Here is a 19133-nt window from a genome sequence, read left to right on the forward strand (position 1 = left end):
ACTCAAGGCCTGTGCATCCAGCATTGCAGATCCCAGCCATGTGGCTCCAGTGGCCATGGTGTCCAGGATGGCCTCTTCCATCCATGCAGTTCCAGCATCTTGAGCTCAGCACACACCAATGAATGGTAATTTCTAAGTTCCCTGGACCCCTACAGTCCTGCTAGCCATATGGAGACTCCACACCCCAAACCAAAGGCTGGGGAAGGCCACTGCTGAATTTTTATCCTAGCCATGCTCTCTATTGCAAACTCCATGCCAGCCACACTGGCCTCTTGGGTGTGACTTCAATATTCCAGGGCTTATGCTGACTGACAGCTTTTGTATACTCTTTTTCTTATCTTGGAAGCTCCCTCAAATAAGGCTCATCTCCTTCAAGTATGCTCAGTCCTCATCTCCTCACACTACTCCATCACGCAGCTGACCCTCTATGGACCAACGCACAATCAGTCCCCCTCATGCTGCTATTTTTCTCTTTGCCATACTACTAACCATCTTCTAAAATACAGTATAATGTACAAATCTGGTTTTTGTATTTCCTGTCTTGTTCATGTTTTTCTTCAATTGGTGGTCTAGTAACTGTTGTGATGTAACAAACCACCCCCAAACTTAGTGTCTTAAAACAACACTCATTTTCATCTCCAGTTTGAACAGTCACTGAAGATATAGCAGCAGCTGAGGGGGCTAAAGTGAGGGCTTGAGAATTTTTTTTTTAATTGTTGGGAAATCATTGAATGTACAATGATGTAGGTTATACTGCTTGTGTTTGCTAGGTGAAGTCCTTCTATTAATAGTGTCCCACCCCCAAGAGGTGTGTCACACACCTTGCCCCACTCCCTTTTTCCCTCTCTCTGCTCCCACATTCCCTCTCCCCCCACCATGTGCTAGCATCAGTTGTCCTCATATCAGAATTGAGTACATTGGATTCTTGCTTCTCCATTCTTGTGATGCTTTACTAACAAGAATGTATTTCAACTCCATCCAAATTAATACAAAAGATGTAAAGTCATCATCCATTTTAGTGGCTGTATAGTATTACATGGTATACATATACCATGGCCTGTTAATCCATTCCTGGATTGGTGGACATCTAGGTTGTTTCCACAGTTTGGCTATTATAAATTGAGCTTCAATAAATATGTTCTTATGATAAAACGATTTTTTTTCTTCTGGATACATGACCAGTACTGGGATTGCGGGATCAAATGGGAGGTCTAGGTTGAGTTCTTTGAGGATTCTCCATACTTCCTTCCAAAAGGGTTGTATTAATTTGCAGTCCTACCAGTGGTGTAAAAGTGTTCTCTTCTCTCCACAACCATGCTAGCATCTGTAGCTTTGAGTCTTTGTGATGTAGGCCATTCTCATGGGGGGGGGGGGTAGGTGATATCTCAGAGTGGTTTTGATTTGCATTTCTCTGATAATTAGGGATGATGAGCACTTTTTCATATGCTTGTTATCCATTGATATAGGGGATTGTTCACTTTTTTGTTGCTTAATTTGAGTTCGCTGTAGATTCTAGTTACTAGGCTTTCATCCTATTCATAATATGCAAATATCTTTTCCCATTCTGATGGTTGTCTATTTGCTTTGGTTGTTGTTTCCTTACCCGTACAGAAGCATTTCAGCTTAATTAAGTCCAATTTGTTTATTTTTATTGTTGCAATTGCCAGGGAAGTCGTCTTCATAAAATCTTTCCCCAGGCCAATAGCTTCAAGTGTCTTCCCCACACTTTTTCTAAGGATTTTTATTGATTCATGCCTTAGATTTAGACCTTTTATCCATCTTAAGTAAATTTTGGTGAGTGGAGAAAGGTATGGGTCCACTTTGTGTTTTACATGTGGATATCCAGTTCTCCTAGCACCATTTATTGAATAGGGATTCTTTCCCCAGTGAATGTTCTTATTTGATTTGTCAAAAACCAGGTGGCTGTAAGATTTTAGTTTCATATCATGGTGTTCTATTTGATTCTAGATATCTATGTCTCTATTTTTGTGCCAATACCATGCTGTTTTGATCACTATGGCCTTTTAGTACAACCTAAAGTCTGGTATGCTGATGCCCCTAGCCTTGTTTTTATTACTAAGAATTGCCTTCGCTATCGGGGTTTTTTCTGGTTTCATACAAAATGAAGAATTATTTTTTTCCAATTCTTAAAAGTATGATGATAGTATTGTAATGGGGATTGCATTAAATCTGTAGGTTTCTTTGGATAGTATAGGCATTTTAACAATGTTGATTCTTCCCAGCCATGAGCATGGTATGTTCTTCCATTTGTTAATATCTTCTACTATTTCTTTTGTAGTTTTCTTTATAGGGTTTTGTAGTTTTCTTTATAGAGTTCCTTTTGTTAGATATATTCCTAGGTATTTCATTTTCTTTGAAGCTACTGAGAAGGGGATTGCGTCCTTGTTTAGCTTCTCATCTTGGCTGTTATTGGCATATACAAAGGCTACTGATTTGTGGACAATGATTTTATATCCTGAGACATTACTGTAATCTTTGATCACTTCCAAGATTCTTGAGGTTGAGTCTTTGGGGTTCTAAGTACAAGATCATATTGTCAGCAAAGAGGGAGAGTTTCAATTCCTCACCCCCATTTGGATGCCCTTTATTATCTTCTCTTGCCTGACTATATTGGCTAGAACTTCCAACACTATGTCGAATAGTAAGTGGTTATAGAGAACCTTGTCTTGTTCCAGTTCTAAGTGGAAAAGCTTTACTTTTCTTCTGGATACATGACCAGTACTGGGATTGCGGGATCAAATGGGAGGTCTAGGTTGAGTTCTTTGAGGATTCTCAAGAATCCTCAATAAAAAAGTTTTACTTCATTCAGTATAATATTAGCCATGGTTTTGTTATAGATGGCTTTGATGAGTTTAAGAAATGTGCCATCAGGCTCGGCACCTATAGCTCAACCGGCTAAGGCGCCAGCCACGTACACCTGAGGTGGCAGGTTCGAATCCCCAGCCCGGACCCGCCAAACAACAATGACGGCTGCAACCAAAAAATGGCCGGGCGTTGTGGCGGGCGCCTGTGGTCCCAGCTACTTGGGAGGCGGAGGCAGGAGACTCGCTCGAGCCCAGGAGTTGGAGGTTGCTGTGAGCTGTGATGCCATGGCACTCTACCCAGGGGGACAGCTTGAGGCTCTGTCTCAAAAAAAAAAAAAAAAAAAGAAATGTGCCATCAATGCCTATATTCTTCAGAGTTCTAATTAGAAAAAGATGCTGAATTTTATCGAATGCTTTTTCTGCATCTATTGAGAGGATCATATAGTCTTTGTTTCTGCTTCTGTTGATAGGGCAAATTACATTTATGGACTTGTGTATGTTAAACCAGCCTTGCATCCCTGGGATGAAACCTACTTGATTGTGATGTATGACTTTTTTAATGATAAGCTGTAATCTATTAGCTAGGATTTTATTGAGAATTTTTGCATCTATATTTATTAGTGAAATTGGTCTGTGGTTCTCCTTTTTAGTTGGATCTTTTCCTGGTTTTTGCATCAGGGTGATGTTTGCTTCATAGAATGTGTTGGGGAAGATTCCTTCCTGGAGAAATTTTCTTGCAAGAGGTCTTATACAGTGGGCAATTTTGTGCTGGCTACCAGCTGGGACAACTCAGCAGAGTCTGAGTGCCAAGCACCTTGGTTCCTCTCCATGTGTCCTGTGCTTCTTTACAGCATAATGGCTGGGTTCCAAGGGTACGTGTATATATGTGTATGTATGGAAGGGGAGAGAGAGGCGAGGAGAGGAGAGGAGAGGAGAGGAGAGGGGAGGGGAGGGGAGGAGAGGGCAGGGGAGGGGAGGGGAAGGGAAGGGAAGGGAAACAGCAGGTGGAAGATGTATCACCTTGTATGACCCAGCCTCAGGAGTCACAGTGTCCCCTCTGTTGATCAAGGCAGTCACTACCCAGGTTCTAGAGGAGAGGACATAGATTTTCCCTCTTTCTGGGGACTGGCTAGATTCTGGAATAGCAATCAGGACAGGAAATACTGTTGCAAACAATTTTCAAGAAGGCAAGGTACTAAATTAGGTCCCCCCAAAGGCTATGATTCCCTAATCGGGGGAGGACAGGAAAATGAAAGAATCCAAGCGAAGGTGCAATCTCTGAAGAGAAATATTCATCCCGGTCCTACAGCTAAACTCTGTAGTGCAATTTTTTTTTTTTTTTTTTGCAGTTTTTGGCTGGGACTGGGCTTGAACCGACCACCTCCAGCATATGGGGTCAGCGCCCTACTCCCTTGAGCCACAGGCACCGCCCTGTAGTGCAGTTTTTACTTAAGAGTTTGCCCCAGTGTGAGGTAAAGGAGCTGGGATTTACTAATGCTGCACTCCTTAGAGGGGAAGAGAGGGAAAGTCAATTCTGAGGCATTGAAGCTGGGCAGGCACACCAAGCAGAATAAGGGGTAACAGAATTGGGGCAAAGTTTACATTCTGGCTCCTTAAGGAAAGATATCTTTATTTCACTCATTCCTATATCCCCAGCACCTTGTAAGCACCTGTTATGCAGCAGGGGAATCATTAAACATTTTTTAAATTTAATGGAATTATCAGTGGAAATATTTATTTTCTTGCTTCTGTTTTTTGTGATTTGATGCTGAAGTTCTTCCACACCAAACATAATGAATTTTCCTGTAGCTTTTAATATTTATTATAGTCACATTTCTTGCATTAAGTTTCTAAAACCCCTAGAGTCTTTTTTCCCCGTTCATGCTGAGTGGTTTTTAAAGTATAATTTATATTCAGTAAGGTGTACAAATATGAAATTCATGGTTTTTATAACATTTTATGTATGTATACATCCAGGTAAACACCACCCAGCCTGAGATGCAAAACACTACCACCATGCTAGAAGGTTCTCTAATGCCCTATTCTAATCAATAATAATTTCCCTAATAAAGGTAACCACAATTCTTACTTTTATCACCATAAAATATGAAAATGAATCAAAACTCTCAAATAAATGAATAAAAATATTAGAATAATTTTAAAATCAAAGACAAACATAAAACAATTAGGTTGTATTGTTCTACGTGAAGGTAAAAGAATTAAAAGTCAGTAAAATAGAGTTTGACCAGGAAACAGAGCAAAACAACAGTGGTGCCTGGAAGCAAAGTAGCCCAGATAAAGCACAGGGAACACGTATAGTTTATTGTTATGTCTTTCCCACTGAGACCCATCTGTAATCAATGTGCATGTATGGCAGCAGAGTGGGGTCAGGTTTGTTTTGTTCATCCAGATCTCCATCTGATGACTGGGCACCCTTTATTGGAAAGACTGTCCTGTCCCCTCTGGTAGAAAAGTACCTGTGTGTGTGAGAGTCTGAGTCTTGGTTCTGCTTCTCCCTCGGCAGGAGCACTTGTCCAACTTCCTCCATTACTACACTCTCAGAAAATAAAAACCAAGTTTACAAAATAGCATAATTAAAATAACTGATAAAAATGAAATTTAAGATCAAGGAAAATAAAGGAGAAATAGGAAGTTTGAAATTTAAGCAACTGGCTTGGCACCTATAGCTCAACCGGCTAAGGCGCCAGCCACGTACACCTAAGGTGGCGGGTTCGAATCCCCAGCCCGGACCCGCCAAACAACAATGATGGCTGCAACCAAAAAATAGCCGGGCGTTGTGGCGGGCGCCTGTGGTCCCAGCTACTTGGGAGGCGGAGGCAGGAGACTCGCTTGAGCCCAGGAGTTGGAGGTTGCTGTGAGCTGTAATGCCACGGCACTCTGCCCAGGGGGACAGCTTGAGGCTCTGTCTAAAAAAAAAAAAAAAAGAAATTTAAGCAACTGAGGAAATGTGCCAGGGCATAAGGGGCCAAGTGTTCAAGGACCTTTTAGCTTAAGTTTTGAGGTCCCTGCTTAGCCCTGCAGCCAAAGTGCTCTTCTTTGGGTGGGGGCTTGGTCTAGTCTAGGGTGTGTGATAGGTTCAATTGCCTTCATACTTCATCAGAGGAAAGGGATTTAATGTGCCTTTTCCTTTCTCTCAACTCCAGGGTCCCCTGGGCCTATCTTCTCTAAGCCTTCAGCCTATTTCCCCAAACCCAAGCCTGCCCACTTCCTACTTTGATTGTCTCTGACTTGCTTCATGGCTTAGAGATGCCACAGACCCACCATCCAGGGTAGCTGGGAGCTTCAGCCATAGAGGAAAGGCAGGTGGTGGCAAAAAAAAGACCCCTGCTGTGGAGAGGCAGACCTACAGCTGTTGCTTTTTTATGTAAGTAATGGTGGTGTTGTCAAGGAGAGCAGGTAATTTTACTGTCAGTTATTGAAGCTACTTTCTGATGAAAAACAAAAAAGACAATGTCAAGATGTTGTTCAGCTGACCAGTACTAATTATAGCCACCTGCTCAATCTTTTGCAGTAGCCTCTAATAACTTGTGTTGGCTATTGCACAAATCGGGTTAAATTTGTTCTACTTAAAAGCTGTGATGAAGTTTATTTTCAAATACTCAGCTTTGAAAACAAGTTCTTTATTTATATTGGATGTCATCATTTAAAACAAATAATAAAAAACTTAAGTCATGATTCCTCCTTATAAAATTTTTATTAATGCCAGAAATGAAACAGTAGAAACAAAATAAATTCAAAAATCTGTGTGATTGTGGGTACAGAGATGTTGTGAAAGGGATCAAGGAGACCATGAGGAGAAAGCTAGGTTTGAGAGGAGCTCTTCAGTCTCCCTCACATCTTTTAAAGATCATCATTCAGCTGGTTCTCATTCCAAGATAAAATGTCCTATACAGCAACCTCCCACTGAGTTGCTTTATGCCTTTACAGCCAGGCTTCTGGGAGGGGGGCCTCAGGGTTCCTACCCCACCTAGGAAAACTTAATTTCCAGGGTTCCTGGGTTAATAGCCTTCTGGGATTACAGGCTTGAGACTCTTCAGTGCCCCATCCTGCAATGGACATCCCCTAATATGGAGGAATTTCCTCCGAAAATGAGACAAAAGGAAATGAAACAAAAAGGAACCACAGAAAACAATGTGACGCAGATTTTCAAATCTTTTAGGAATGTGTCCACTGCACAGTGTGCAAACATGCCATGTGTCTTTGGCTCAGAATGGTCTCTGGGATCTTTTCTGTAACAAAAATCGGGCCTTTGGTCAGAAACATTGCCCTCTGTTGCATACACATCAATTGTCTCCATCAGAAACCAAGATTTGGCTGGCATCATTTTGACTTATCGTGACTTTCTCAGGAGCACATGCTGCTCTCAGCTCAAACTATCTGTGCTTTGTTTCTTTGAATTGTCATGCTTTGGGGTAGCCACCCTTTAGCAGTTTTACCAAAGCAGGACATAATCATGTATATCCTAGAAATGATGGTGAAGTTTCCTTTTTTAAATTATTTTTTTATCCTGACCCCTATTACTTTTCATACTTTAAATGTAGACAGTGCCTATTAAGAGTATTCCTGTTTTTAACTAATCAAATCTAAACAGGTCATATTACTCAGATGTGTGTTGCTTTATGCTGTAAATACGTTCCTGAAATGTTTTCTACAAACATTTTTTTTTTGTCAATTAAATAACATTTCACTACTGACATAATTTCAGCTGTAGTTTCTTTTGTATCTTCAAGGTGGTAGCCCCAAGTGTCAATATGACTCTTTACACTTGGGGCTATAATTTTTCTGCACCAGCCTTTGTTAGGTAATCAAGCACGGCCCCTAACACAGGTGCCCACACTTGGGGGAGCTACACAGGCATCCTCAAACTGCAGCCTGTCTAGGACATTTATCCGGCCCACTGGATGTTTTTGTTGCCACTGCCTGTCTTGCTTAGCAGCCAACTTGTCCCAGGGCCCACAGTCTGGTCCTCCAACCATCTGAGGTACTGTGAACTGGCCCCCTGTTTAAAAAGCTTGATCTATAGAGACCAGCTCTCTGCAACCTGGTTTCTTGCCTGAGATTCTGTGACTCTTTGCAAGTCACATGGGGGAAGAATACAGTTCTGGCCTATGTGTCATGAAACAGAGCTGGCCATGGTGTGCAGGGTATGGATAGCTTTTCTTCTTTCTTTGTCTAAATTCAGTGTGGACTTTAAACTCAAAGTATGTGACAATTGTTCCTTACTTTGTCCCAGGAAGAAAATAATGTCATCAGAACTCATTGCTTTGAAAATCAAGATAACTTCCTATATACTCTGAAAAACCAATTGCAGGTGCTTCACACATGCTGCCAAGGTTGACCCAATTGATTGATTTTGTCAAAATACTCAGAGGCACTGAGATAGTATAGTGAGCTTGCAATTGGCAGCCTGGACAACTCTATTCTAAGCCCCACTCTGTGGCTCAGCTCTCTGAGTAATCTTGAGCAAAGTATTCTCTTCTCTACTTCTCAGTTTTCTTTTCTTCAAAGTGGGAGCAATAGTCTCTGCCATGCCTAAATTCTGAGGTCTTTTAGAGAATGAGATGAGATGATGGATGGAAAGCATTCTGGGAAAAGGCCAACAGCAACACAATACCTGGCTACAGGTAGATGTTTAATCACAACATCCTTATGGTCGCCAGTGTCACCTGTTATTCTCATCACAGAGCCTGGGACCCATTGTCCCCATCATTTGAATTGTCTTTCTTTGGGGATATAAATGACTGGTCGGCTAGAGTCTTTGGAATAAGTAGCGTAGATTCTACTACCACCGTTGGGCTTGATCTCCTCATCTGTGACTTTAGGGGCTGGAACAAGATGGTCTCCAGGGGGCCCTTAACAAGGATAATTTATGATTCCAAAGCATAGGAGAGAGGTCAGAATTTCAGGTATTGGAATCAAATGATGTCATCCTGTTGGTAGCAACACTGGCTCCAATCTTCACTCCAAATACTCTGTTTAAGAGATTTTAAACATAATTTTTAGAAATGTTTTCTTAAGTCTTATTTCTAGTGTTTCTATCTTGCCTCCCTTCCATTCATGAAGGGAGTTTTTCACATTCTGGTCTGTGGCTTATGGCCTCCTGTGGCTATGGAGACAGCTGCACATACCCCTGAGACTCAGGACATCGGCAGTGTGGCTAGGGAAGGAAACTGCTGCCCTTCTGTAGGTCTTTTCCCCCAAGATCACAAAAACTATACATTCTCTCTTAGTTTTGGCCTGTGTTGACCATCACTGTGTTTTTAGAAAAAAAAAAAAAACTCAAACTGAGCCCTACTTTCGTGAGCCCCCGTTTCACACATGGCCCAAGCCCACACTTCTCACACTTTTGATTGCCTCTCATCTGTCCACTCCTGCTTCGTGCTCTGGAGAGCTTGTGTCTTCTGCTCATCCACTTGGACGTAGTCTACTCTTTGCTCTTCTGAAAGGAGAAGTTTCTGAAGGGGATAACAAAAAGTTTTCATTAAATCTAATTAACAGATTCAGGAAAATGTTTACCTTTCTGTGGTATATTACATTGTTATTAAATATTTGCCCCTTCCTCTTTGCAGGAGCATTATACTTTGTGTTTATATGTCTGTTGTGGGTAGAAATATAATGCAGGCAGACATTCCAGAGGACTTGTGCAGGAACACCCGAGGCCTCAGCCCCCTGCTGCTCAGTGTACCTATGGTGACAAAGGGGGTCAGAATGTCTGCAAGAATAGACAGAAAACTAGTATGGGGACATCTGAATAAAAGTTGGCAGCTTAGCAGAGACAACAGTTATGTCATCAGAGTTAGAAGGGGATAAAAATTACCCTCCACTGAGACAATCTAGTCTTGAAGGCTATAATCATAACCATTCTTCTTCCATCCCCTAAGGTAGCTTTGTTTGTTACCTACATATTTATGCCCATGAAAATTGTTCCAGGATTTAGTGTCTCCACCCGATGACCTTTTTCATAATTAAATGACCACCCACATGATTGAGTCATACTCTTTACTTCTTCACTCTGGAAACCCACACCCTAAAATATTAATAAAACCTCTTGAGAATTCAGTTCAGGGTGGCACCTTGCTGCCTCACTACAGATTGATACTGTGTCTGTCTTTCTGGGTCTCAGCAGATTCTTTCACAGAAACTCTGCAAGTAAATTTCTTGCATGTTTGTCTCCACCAGTGGTCAACAAAGTCCCTGGTTGGGGAATTCTCAATCCCCAGTGTTGTGGCTCCCTCCTGTGCTGCAATAGTCTGTGTCTGTGCCTCTGCTCCCCTTGACTTTGCTCTACCACATACTTTGACCAATATTACATGAGTGTAAGTAACATATGCTTATGATTCTGTAGTTTTATTTTTGCCTCTGCCAGAAGACAAGCACATCTTAGATTGCAGGCTGCTCCTCTTCCTTGGGCCTTGGATTGAACACAAAGGCTCTGGCCTGCAATGGACTGTCTCATGAGCAACAATTGAAAATGCCTTTGTTATAAGTAAAGGAGATGGGGAGTTGTTTGTTTTGAGTACATACTCTACCAAAACTGACTGACATACCTTTAGTACTTGTTGCTCCCACCTTTCTGATCAGCTTTTCTTGCATCTCAGTTCAGGTTTTTGCAATGATATTAAACATAGAGGTTAACTAGGAGTTACTTTAACAGAAGGGGAGGAAAGTTTCCAGAGTTTTTCTGAACACACACACAGAATAATACTGTTCATTCTGTTTAGTTTGTTTTCACCAAACAATACACTATAAAGCACAGTTTGGATTATGACCATCTCTCGCTCAAAAATGTTTGGTTGTCATCCCCTGCTTACCAGTCACTCATTCCTTACATTGTGAAGTGGGTGATAGTAGATAATGGCTAATATCACTTACATGTATTCACTCAATTAATCCTCTCAACAACCCTTAATCTAACAGTTATTTCTGACCCCTATTTTATAGCCAAGACTACTACCCAATGAAGCCAAAACTTCAGGCAGACTGGGGACTGAAGACTACATTCTCAGAAAAGAAAAACACCCGCAGAAAAAGGGGAAAATAAAAAAATAAGCTGAACAAGGCAGAACAAAGAAAAGTCAGCTAGTTTAGCTTTAAACCAGCCACTGCTAAAATTCTTATCTGAGAAAGTTTCCTGCTTTTTCTGGAAGCCAGCCTGTAGGGGATACAGCTTGCAATCACCCCTGCTTGGTCTGTAAACACTCTAAAGAAATAATGGCCACAGAAGATACTGTGTGCAGGGCCTAGCAAGAAACATTAACTAGGCTGTACCCTGCCCAGTCAATAGCCAAAGCAAATACCCATTGTGAAGATTTGTATTTGGCCAGGGCAGAGATCAAGGGAACAGCTCAAGCCCTGAAATACAGGTAGGAAGGCTTATATCCCTTATCACAGAGGAAGAAGCCTCTGGGGTGGTGAGGAGAGGAAAATTCCTCTTTCCCACCAATTCTTTAGAGGAGATTGATGCCAGTGGTGTTTTACTCTGCAATGAACTAGCAGGTATTGACAGCCCCCTAGGAATCTGCGTGTGTGACCACAGACAGGAGACTATCCCACACAAGGCCCAGGTTCCAGATTCTCAAGACTGCTCGGACCCTTAAAGTTAATGATTATAGAAACAACAGGAGCTGATATGCTCGCTCAGAGAAATTGCTGATGTCTTTGTTCCCATCCTCAGCTTATCCTCTGTGCTAATGAGCAAATACCCTTCAATAAAAGCTGAGTGGAACAAACACTGGGGGCCACTCGCAAGAACCCAACCAATGAGCAGTGGTCCCCTGTGCTCCCACCTTTGAAAATTATATTCTGTGTGTCTTTGGGTTTTTTTTGGGGGGGGGGGTTGTTTGTTTGTTTGTTTTGTTTGAGACAGAGCCTCAAGCTGTCCCCCTGGGTAGAGTGCCATGGCATCATAGCTCACAGCAACCTCCAACTCCTGGGCTCAAGTGAGTCTCCTGCCTCAGCCTCCCAAGTAACTGGGACCACAGGTGCCCTCCACAACACCCGGATATTTTTTGGTTGCAGCTGTCATTATTGTTTCTGGCAGGCCTGGGCTAGATTCGAACCTGCCACCTTAGGTATATGTAGCTGACACCTTAGCCACTTGAGCCACAGGCGCCGAGCCGTATTCTATGTGTCTTGTTTCTTTGTCTCTCATCATTTCTAACTTTACATTTCTTCAGTTGACCACTGCCAGATCCACCGGTCTTAACAGACCCTGCCACTGGAGCATGATTCTGGCAAAACCTGCCCAAACTGACATTCAAGCCCTTTACTGAGAGGTTCTGCTTCAGACCTAGAGCTCTTTTCACCACTCCATAAACTTGAGCCAAACTAGGCTGTTACTTGTTATCTAAACAGGCCTTTCCTGTGCCTGGAGAGCCCTCCAACACACCATCATTTCTGCTTGAGAATTTTTTTTTATAAACTTCATGTTTCAAATTTTGAAGAGGGTGACTATGATTATGTATGTACACACAAAGAACATACCCTAGAAGGAAACACACTAGGATGTCACTCTCTGTAGGAAGTGGGATTAGAACTGATTTTAATATTCTTTATTATACATGTCTATATTTTTAACACCCTCTAAAGAGACTATGTATGGCTTGATAATCAGAAAATTCTAAGCAGAAATGGAATCATCTGGGAATTCTCAGGTACAAAGTCTTTCCTACCTGCTGTATGGGGGCTGGTGATGGTGAATTGAAGTCCAGGGCCAAATAGTCCAGGCTGAATTTCTTTGTCCACATGAGACTACCACTGCTCAAGGAGTCGGCTGTTTGGTGGTCTTCCTAAGAACCAAGAACCAACATAACAGGACTCAGGTTAATGATGTTTAATAAGGCTGCCCCAGGGAAGGAGATGGTAACAGAGTGGTCTTATGAGACCTAAGCATATCAGTCTGCATATCTGAGTGAGAGCTAGCATGTCAAACACATTATAGCTGGTTGGACCTTCACTATGAAACCATAATATTATTCTCCAAAGAAACATTTTGCCAAAATTCCCTTGCAAAAGAATTTGCTTTATATAAACTAAAGGCCCGAGATACCTTAGAGATTAAGATTTCAAAGGATCAACTACAGTTATTAAAATTCTAGTACAGTTACCCCAATGCATTTAAAGACATACTACAAAAGAGTTATAATATATGTGAAACTCACTATCCAACATCAGAAGTGGACTTCTACCAATACCTTCGAAGTGATTGTTTCCCCTCTACCATCTCCTCCTCTCCTCCAAAGAAGTGAGGCATTGCCTTGAATTATGTGCTTACCAGTCCTTTTTTTTAAATACAGTCTTATGAATATGCAAGTTTTGAACGTCTTATCAAAATAATGACATCGTATGTATTTTTGGTGGCTTTAATTTTTTGCTCAATATTATGCACTTCACATTCACTCATGTTGACATTGGCCCTATTTCACTCATTTTCACTGGGACAGATTGTTCCATTGCCCTGGTTAAATAACCATTTAACCATTCTTCCACTGAAGAACCTTTGGGTTGTTCCCAGTTTGGAGGCTACTACCAGCAATGCTGCCAGGAGCATTTATGCATCCTTGGAAGAATTTCTATGGCATTTATCTGGGAATAAAATTGCTGGGTTATAAAACTATAAGTTATGCAAACATCAACTTTACTAATTGTCAGTCACCAAACTATTTTCCAGAGTGATTTTGGGTTGACCAATCTACATGGGTACCAGAAATATATAAGAATTCATATTACTCTCCATTCTGACCAAGATTTGGTATTGTAGATTTTTTGATATTCTCCCAATCTAAGAAAGGCAAAAAGTACCTTACTGAGGTTTGATTCTCCATTGCCCTGATTATTTATTAGTGTAGGCATCCTTTCCTATGTTAAAGGATCATTTTTATTCATCTTCTGTGAATTTCTGTTTGGTTGTTTGTATTGTTTTGCTTTGCTTTCTTTCTTGCTCATTTTTGTGTAAAATTATTTGTATTTTTCTTATTTATCCTGAGTACTTCCTCCTATGTCCTAGAGAGCAATTATTTGTAGGTTATAATATGTTACAGATAGCTCATCACAGTTTGTGGCTTATATTTTCATTTCTTTTTATAGTATTTCTTTTAATGAAGGGAAGTTGCTGATTTTAATGTAATATGTCAATTTTCTCCTGTATGGCTTGTACTTGAGTTTTGTTTAAGGAATACTTCCCTATGCTGAGGTATTGTTAATAATTTATTTCCCTGTATTTTCTCCTAAACTTATAAGGTTTTGCCCGTCCTGTTGAAGATATAAACTCACATTAATTGATTTTAATACTGCATATGGTGGTGCAATAACAGTACAATTCATTCCTTTTTTGATTTTGCCCCACATACATAAGCATCCTTTTTCCAGTAAGGCAACCTCCACTCATAGATCAAGCTTCCACATGCATCTGTCTCTGTATTGACTATTGTAGTTGTTAAAGAGTCTTGATATCTGGTAGTAAAAATTCTGTCTACTTTGTTCTTCCTCTGGAATTTCTTGATTAATCTTGACCCTGTAATCTTTTAGTTTTTATTTCAGGTTAATATGAGGATACAAATGATTAGGTTACATTGTTTGCATTTCTAAGGCAAAGATCAAATTTTAGTTGAGCCTTTCATCCAGGAGGTTTATCATATGCTTTAACATTGTGCATATTAGGTGAGAGCTTACCAATCCTCCTCCGTCCTCCCCTCTCCTTCTTCACCCCAAATATATTGGTGTTTGTTTGTGCGTCTATTTATGTGGTGAATTATATTTATGGATTTGCATATGTTAAATCAACCTTGCATCCCTGTGATGAAACCTACCTGATCATGATGTATAACTTTGTAATGTGTAGATGTATATTCTGTTTGTTAGGATCTTATTGAATATTTTTGCATCCACATTCACTAATGATATCAGTCTATAGTTCTCCTTTTTTGTTGGGTCATTTCCTGGTTTTATTATCAGGTTGATGTTTGCTTCATAGAATGTGTTGGGAAGGATTCTTTCTTTGTTTTGGAATAGATTCTGCAGCGTAGATATTAGTTCCTTTTTGAAGGTTTGCTAGAATTCTGGCATAAAACCATCTGGTCTTCGCCTTTTCTTTTTTGGAAGGTTCTTAATTGTTGTTGTAATTTTGGTGCATGATATTGGTCTATTCAAAATGTCTAATTCTTTCTGGTTGAGTTTAGGAAGGTGGTGTGATTCCAGGTAGTGATCCATTTCCTTTACATTTTCAAATTTCTGAGCATAGAGTTTTTTTTTTTTTTTTTTGTAGCATCATCAATGATGTGTTGTATCTCTGTGGTATCTGTTGTTATTTTCCCTTTTTCATTTCTGATTGAGGTTAATAGAAATCTTACTTTTTGGCTTGGCACCCATAGCACAGTGGTTACAGTGCCACCCACATACATGGAAGGTGGAGGGTTTGAACCCGGCCTGGGCTAGCTAAACAACAATGACAACTGCAATAAAAAGCAGCTACTTGGGAGGCTGAGGCAAGAGAATCGCTTAAGCCTAAGAGTTTGAGGTTGCTGTGAGCTATTACATCATGGCACTCTACCAAGGGTGACATAGTGACATTCTGTCTCAAAAACAACAACAAAAAAAAATCTTACTTTTCTATTTCTAATTAGTCTGGCCAAGAGTTTATAGATATTATTCATCTTTTCAAATAACTTTTGTTTTGCTTATCTTCTGAATGATTCTTGTGTTGTCAGTGTCATTTAATTCTGCACTAATTTTGGTTATTTCTTTTCTTCTGCTAGGTTTGGGGTTGAATTCCTTTTCCTTTTCCAGGTCATCAGGTTGTTGATCTGCACTCTTTCTGTTTTTGGGGTGTGGCTATCTAATGCTATAAACTTCCCTATGAGAACTGCTTTTGCAATATTCCACAGGTTTTGATAGCTTGTGGATTCACCATCATTTTGAGAAATATAATGATTTGCTTCTTTATCTCCTCTTTGACTCAGCTGTTGTTCAGCATAAGATTGTTTAGTTTCCATAAATTTATGTGGGTTTGAAGGTTTCAGTTGGAATTGAGTTCTACTTTTATTCCATGATGGTCCAAGAAGATACAAGATATAATTTTTATTCTTTTAAATTTGTTGAAGTTTGATTTGTGCCCTAAGATAGGATCAATTTTGGAGAATGATCCATGGGCTGATGAGAAGAACATATACTCAATTTTATTAGGATGAAATTTTCTATATATGTCTGTTAAGTCCATTTGTTCTAAGGTTGCCTTTAAGTCCATTGTTTCTTTGTTTAGCTTCTTCTTGGTGGACATGTCCAGTTATGTCAGAGGAGGTGTTAAAATCTCCAGCTGTTATGGTGTTGTAGGATAACATATTGTTCAGAGCAGTTAGGTTTCATTTTATATATCTAGGAGCATTTATGTTGGGTGATAGATGTTCAGAATTGAAATCCCTTCTTGCTGTATCATTTCCTTGACCAATACATGGTGTTCATCTTTATTTTTTTTTTTTGGTTTAAATCCAATTTTATCTGCAAATAAGATTGTAACCCCTGCTTTCCTCTCATTTCTATTTTCCTGAAATATTATTTTCCAACCCTTCATCCTGAGTCTTGTTTTGTCCTTAGAGGTTAGATATGTTTCCTGAAGACAAAAAAAAAGTTTGTTTTTGTTTTGTTTTTATTGAGACAGTCTCACTTTGTTGCCCTCTGTAGAGTGCTATGGCATCATAGCTCACAGCAACCTCAAACTCTTGGGCTCAAACAATTCTCTTGCCTCAGCTGGGACTACAGGTGCATGCCACAATGCCCAGTTATTTCTTTTTGTTTAGTAGGCCCAGGCCAGGTTTGAACCCACCAGCCCTGGTACACGTGGCTGGTGCCCTAACCAGCCAGACAACAAATGTTTGGCTTGTATTTTTTTATCCAGTCAGCTAGCCTGTGCCTCTTCAGTGGGGATTCAAGCTATTCACATTCATTGGGAGAAGTGATAGGTATGGTGGAGTTCTGTTCATCTTATTTTGTGAAAGGCCACTGTTTAGTTTTATCCCTTGTGCAATTGTGGAAGCTGGTTTCTGTCCTTTAGTTTCTGGGTATGTCTACTTTCTGGTGGTTCACTGTGCTGTTTGGTGTGAACAATAAGTCTGAGTACTTTGTGCAGAGCTGGTCTTGTTGTGGCAAATTTCCTCAATGTTTGCCACAACAAATCAAACAGTAAAATGTTTGATCTTTCTGTCAAAAATGAAACATGATTTAGTAGTATACATAATCCTGGGCTGAAAATTGTTTTAAGAAGGTTAAAGACAGATGACCATACTCTTCTGAAACTTCAAAAGTTTCAGCTGAGAAATCTGCTGTCACCCTAATATTTTTCTATTTGTAGGTGAGATTTCCTAATGTCTGGATGCTTGCAAAATTTTCCGTTTCATTTTGACTCTCACCAAGTTGATTACAATGTATCTAGGAGATGCTTGTTTAAATTGAGTGAAGGTGGGGGTTCTGAAACTATATTCTATCTGGATTTCTGGGTCTCTCACAATGCTTGGGAAATTCTCCACCATGATATCTTTAAGTAGACTTTCAGTGCTTTTAGGACCATCCTCTTCTCCTTCAGGGATACCTATAATTCCAATGTTTGAACTTTTGAAATAGTCCCATAACTCTCTCAGAAAGCTCTGCCTTTATTCTTTTTTTCTGCCTCTTTAAATGATTGGGTTAGTTCAAAACTCTTGCCTTTGATTTCTGAGATTCTTTCTTCTTCATGTTCTACCCTATTACTGAGACTCTTTATTGTGATGTTTTGAACCTCCTTGAATGTCTCTTTCAATTCCTTAAGCTCTGCTATATCCTTCATAATTATGTCCAGATCCTTGATGACTTTGTCTTTGATCTCACTGACTTCTTGAGGCAGATTTTGGACTTTCTTTTGGATTTCTTTTTTTTAACTTATCCTCAATTCCATTCATTTAATTTGCCATACACATTCCGAATTCTATTCTAAACTATAGGGGAAAGGTCCTCCCTAGCTGGAGGGAGACCCAATAGGGATCACACTTTACCAAAGTCAGTGCAACAAAGCCACAATTTCTTGTCACAATGCGGGTGCAGGTTGAACTTGGCTCATCGGACCACACAATGTAGAGGATTCCCAGAGGTCCTGTCAGACACTCTGCAGGGGAAGGGCTCATCTACCCCTCCTCCTGTGGCCAGTTAAGGATCTAGCCAGTTATGGTGAGAAAGTGGCCTTTGAAACCCTGTGTTTCTGGCTGGGCATGGTGGATCATGCCCGTAATCCTAGCACTCTAGGAGGCCGAGCGGGTGGATTCCCTGAGCTCATGGGTTTAAGAACAGCCTGAGCAAGAGTGTGACCCCATCTCTAAAAAAATAGCTGGACATTGTGGCAGGTGCTTGTAGTCCCAGCTACTCAGGAGGCTGAGGCAAGAGGATCACTTGAGCCCAGGACTTTGAGGTTGCTATAAGCTATGATGCTACATCACTCTACTGAGGGTGTCAAAGTGAGACTCTGTCTCAAAAAAAAAAAAAAAAAGAAAGAAAGAAAAAGAAATCCTCCATTCTGTGGTCAGGGGCTCTTTTGCCTTCTTGGTTCCTAGGGGTGAAGCAGACCCTCCAGGCTGTCTGGTGTGGGCTAGCACTTGGCTTTACCCAGAAGCTCCAAGCAGGCCTGTGCAGAGGGCAGTCTGTTGGGCAACCAGCAGGTGGGGATGGATTGCCTGCTCAAGCCTGTGGAGTGAAAATTTGTTCACTTTTCTGCCAGGCAGGATGGGGACCCAGAGGTGGAAATACCTAGGTGCAGGAGAACTGGGACTTCATGGCTATCTCCCATAGGATAAGATGAGAGGTCCTCTGTTCTCTGTTCATGCTGTAAGCCTCCTGGTTGCAGGGGGATGTGGGGTCTCCCTTCCTCTTTGGCACCAGAGACCTTCATTCTATTTTCTCCATACCTATTCTCTATCCTCTTCCTTCCTCTTTCTTAGCCTCACAGTTTGTCTCAGCAGAGATATAGAGCACATTGATTTCTTCCACTTGTATTCAACCCCCAAATTTCAACTTCTTGGAGTTTGCTTCAGTCCAGTTTTTCTCCTTCTGTAGGAGAGTTCTGATGAAAGCTACCTCTAGTTGTCCATCTTGCCCCCTTCCCCTCCAATCCTTTATTATTATATATATATTTCAGAATCAACTTCAATGTTCCTCAAAAACCTCTACTAGAGATTTGGTAACATAACATCTTTAATACCAGAATCTTCTTGTTCAGAAACATGGTATACTTTTGCATTTATTTAGTTCTCCTTAATTTTTTTTTTTTTTTTT

The 19133-nt window shown here is 40.6% G+C and overlaps 1 protein-coding gene across 1 annotated transcript in view; it reads right to left on the bottom strand.

Annotated features, from left to right (window-relative positions):
• Window positions 1–8748: 8748 nt before the first annotated feature.
• The window catches only part of GAB3 (GRB2 associated binding protein 3), a 113801-nt gene continuing 103416 nt past the window's right edge, over window positions 8749–19133 (bottom strand). Inside the window, exons 8-10 of the mRNA XM_003802747.2 lie at window positions 12518–12634; window positions 9189–9301; window positions 8749–8818 (exon numbers count right to left, since the gene is read on the bottom strand). Coding sequence (XP_003802795.2) covers window positions 8749–8818; window positions 9189–9301; window positions 12518–12634 — 300 coding nt within the window. The remainder of the gene's footprint in view (window positions 8819–9188; window positions 9302–12517; window positions 12635–19133) is intronic.

Source organism: Otolemur garnettii, unplaced genomic scaffold, assembly GCF_000181295.1.
Source record: "Otolemur garnettii isolate 467f Iridium unplaced genomic scaffold, OtoGar3 scaffold00259, whole genome shotgun sequence".
Classification (NCBI taxonomy): Eukaryota; Metazoa; Chordata; class Mammalia; order Primates; family Galagidae; genus Otolemur; species Otolemur garnettii.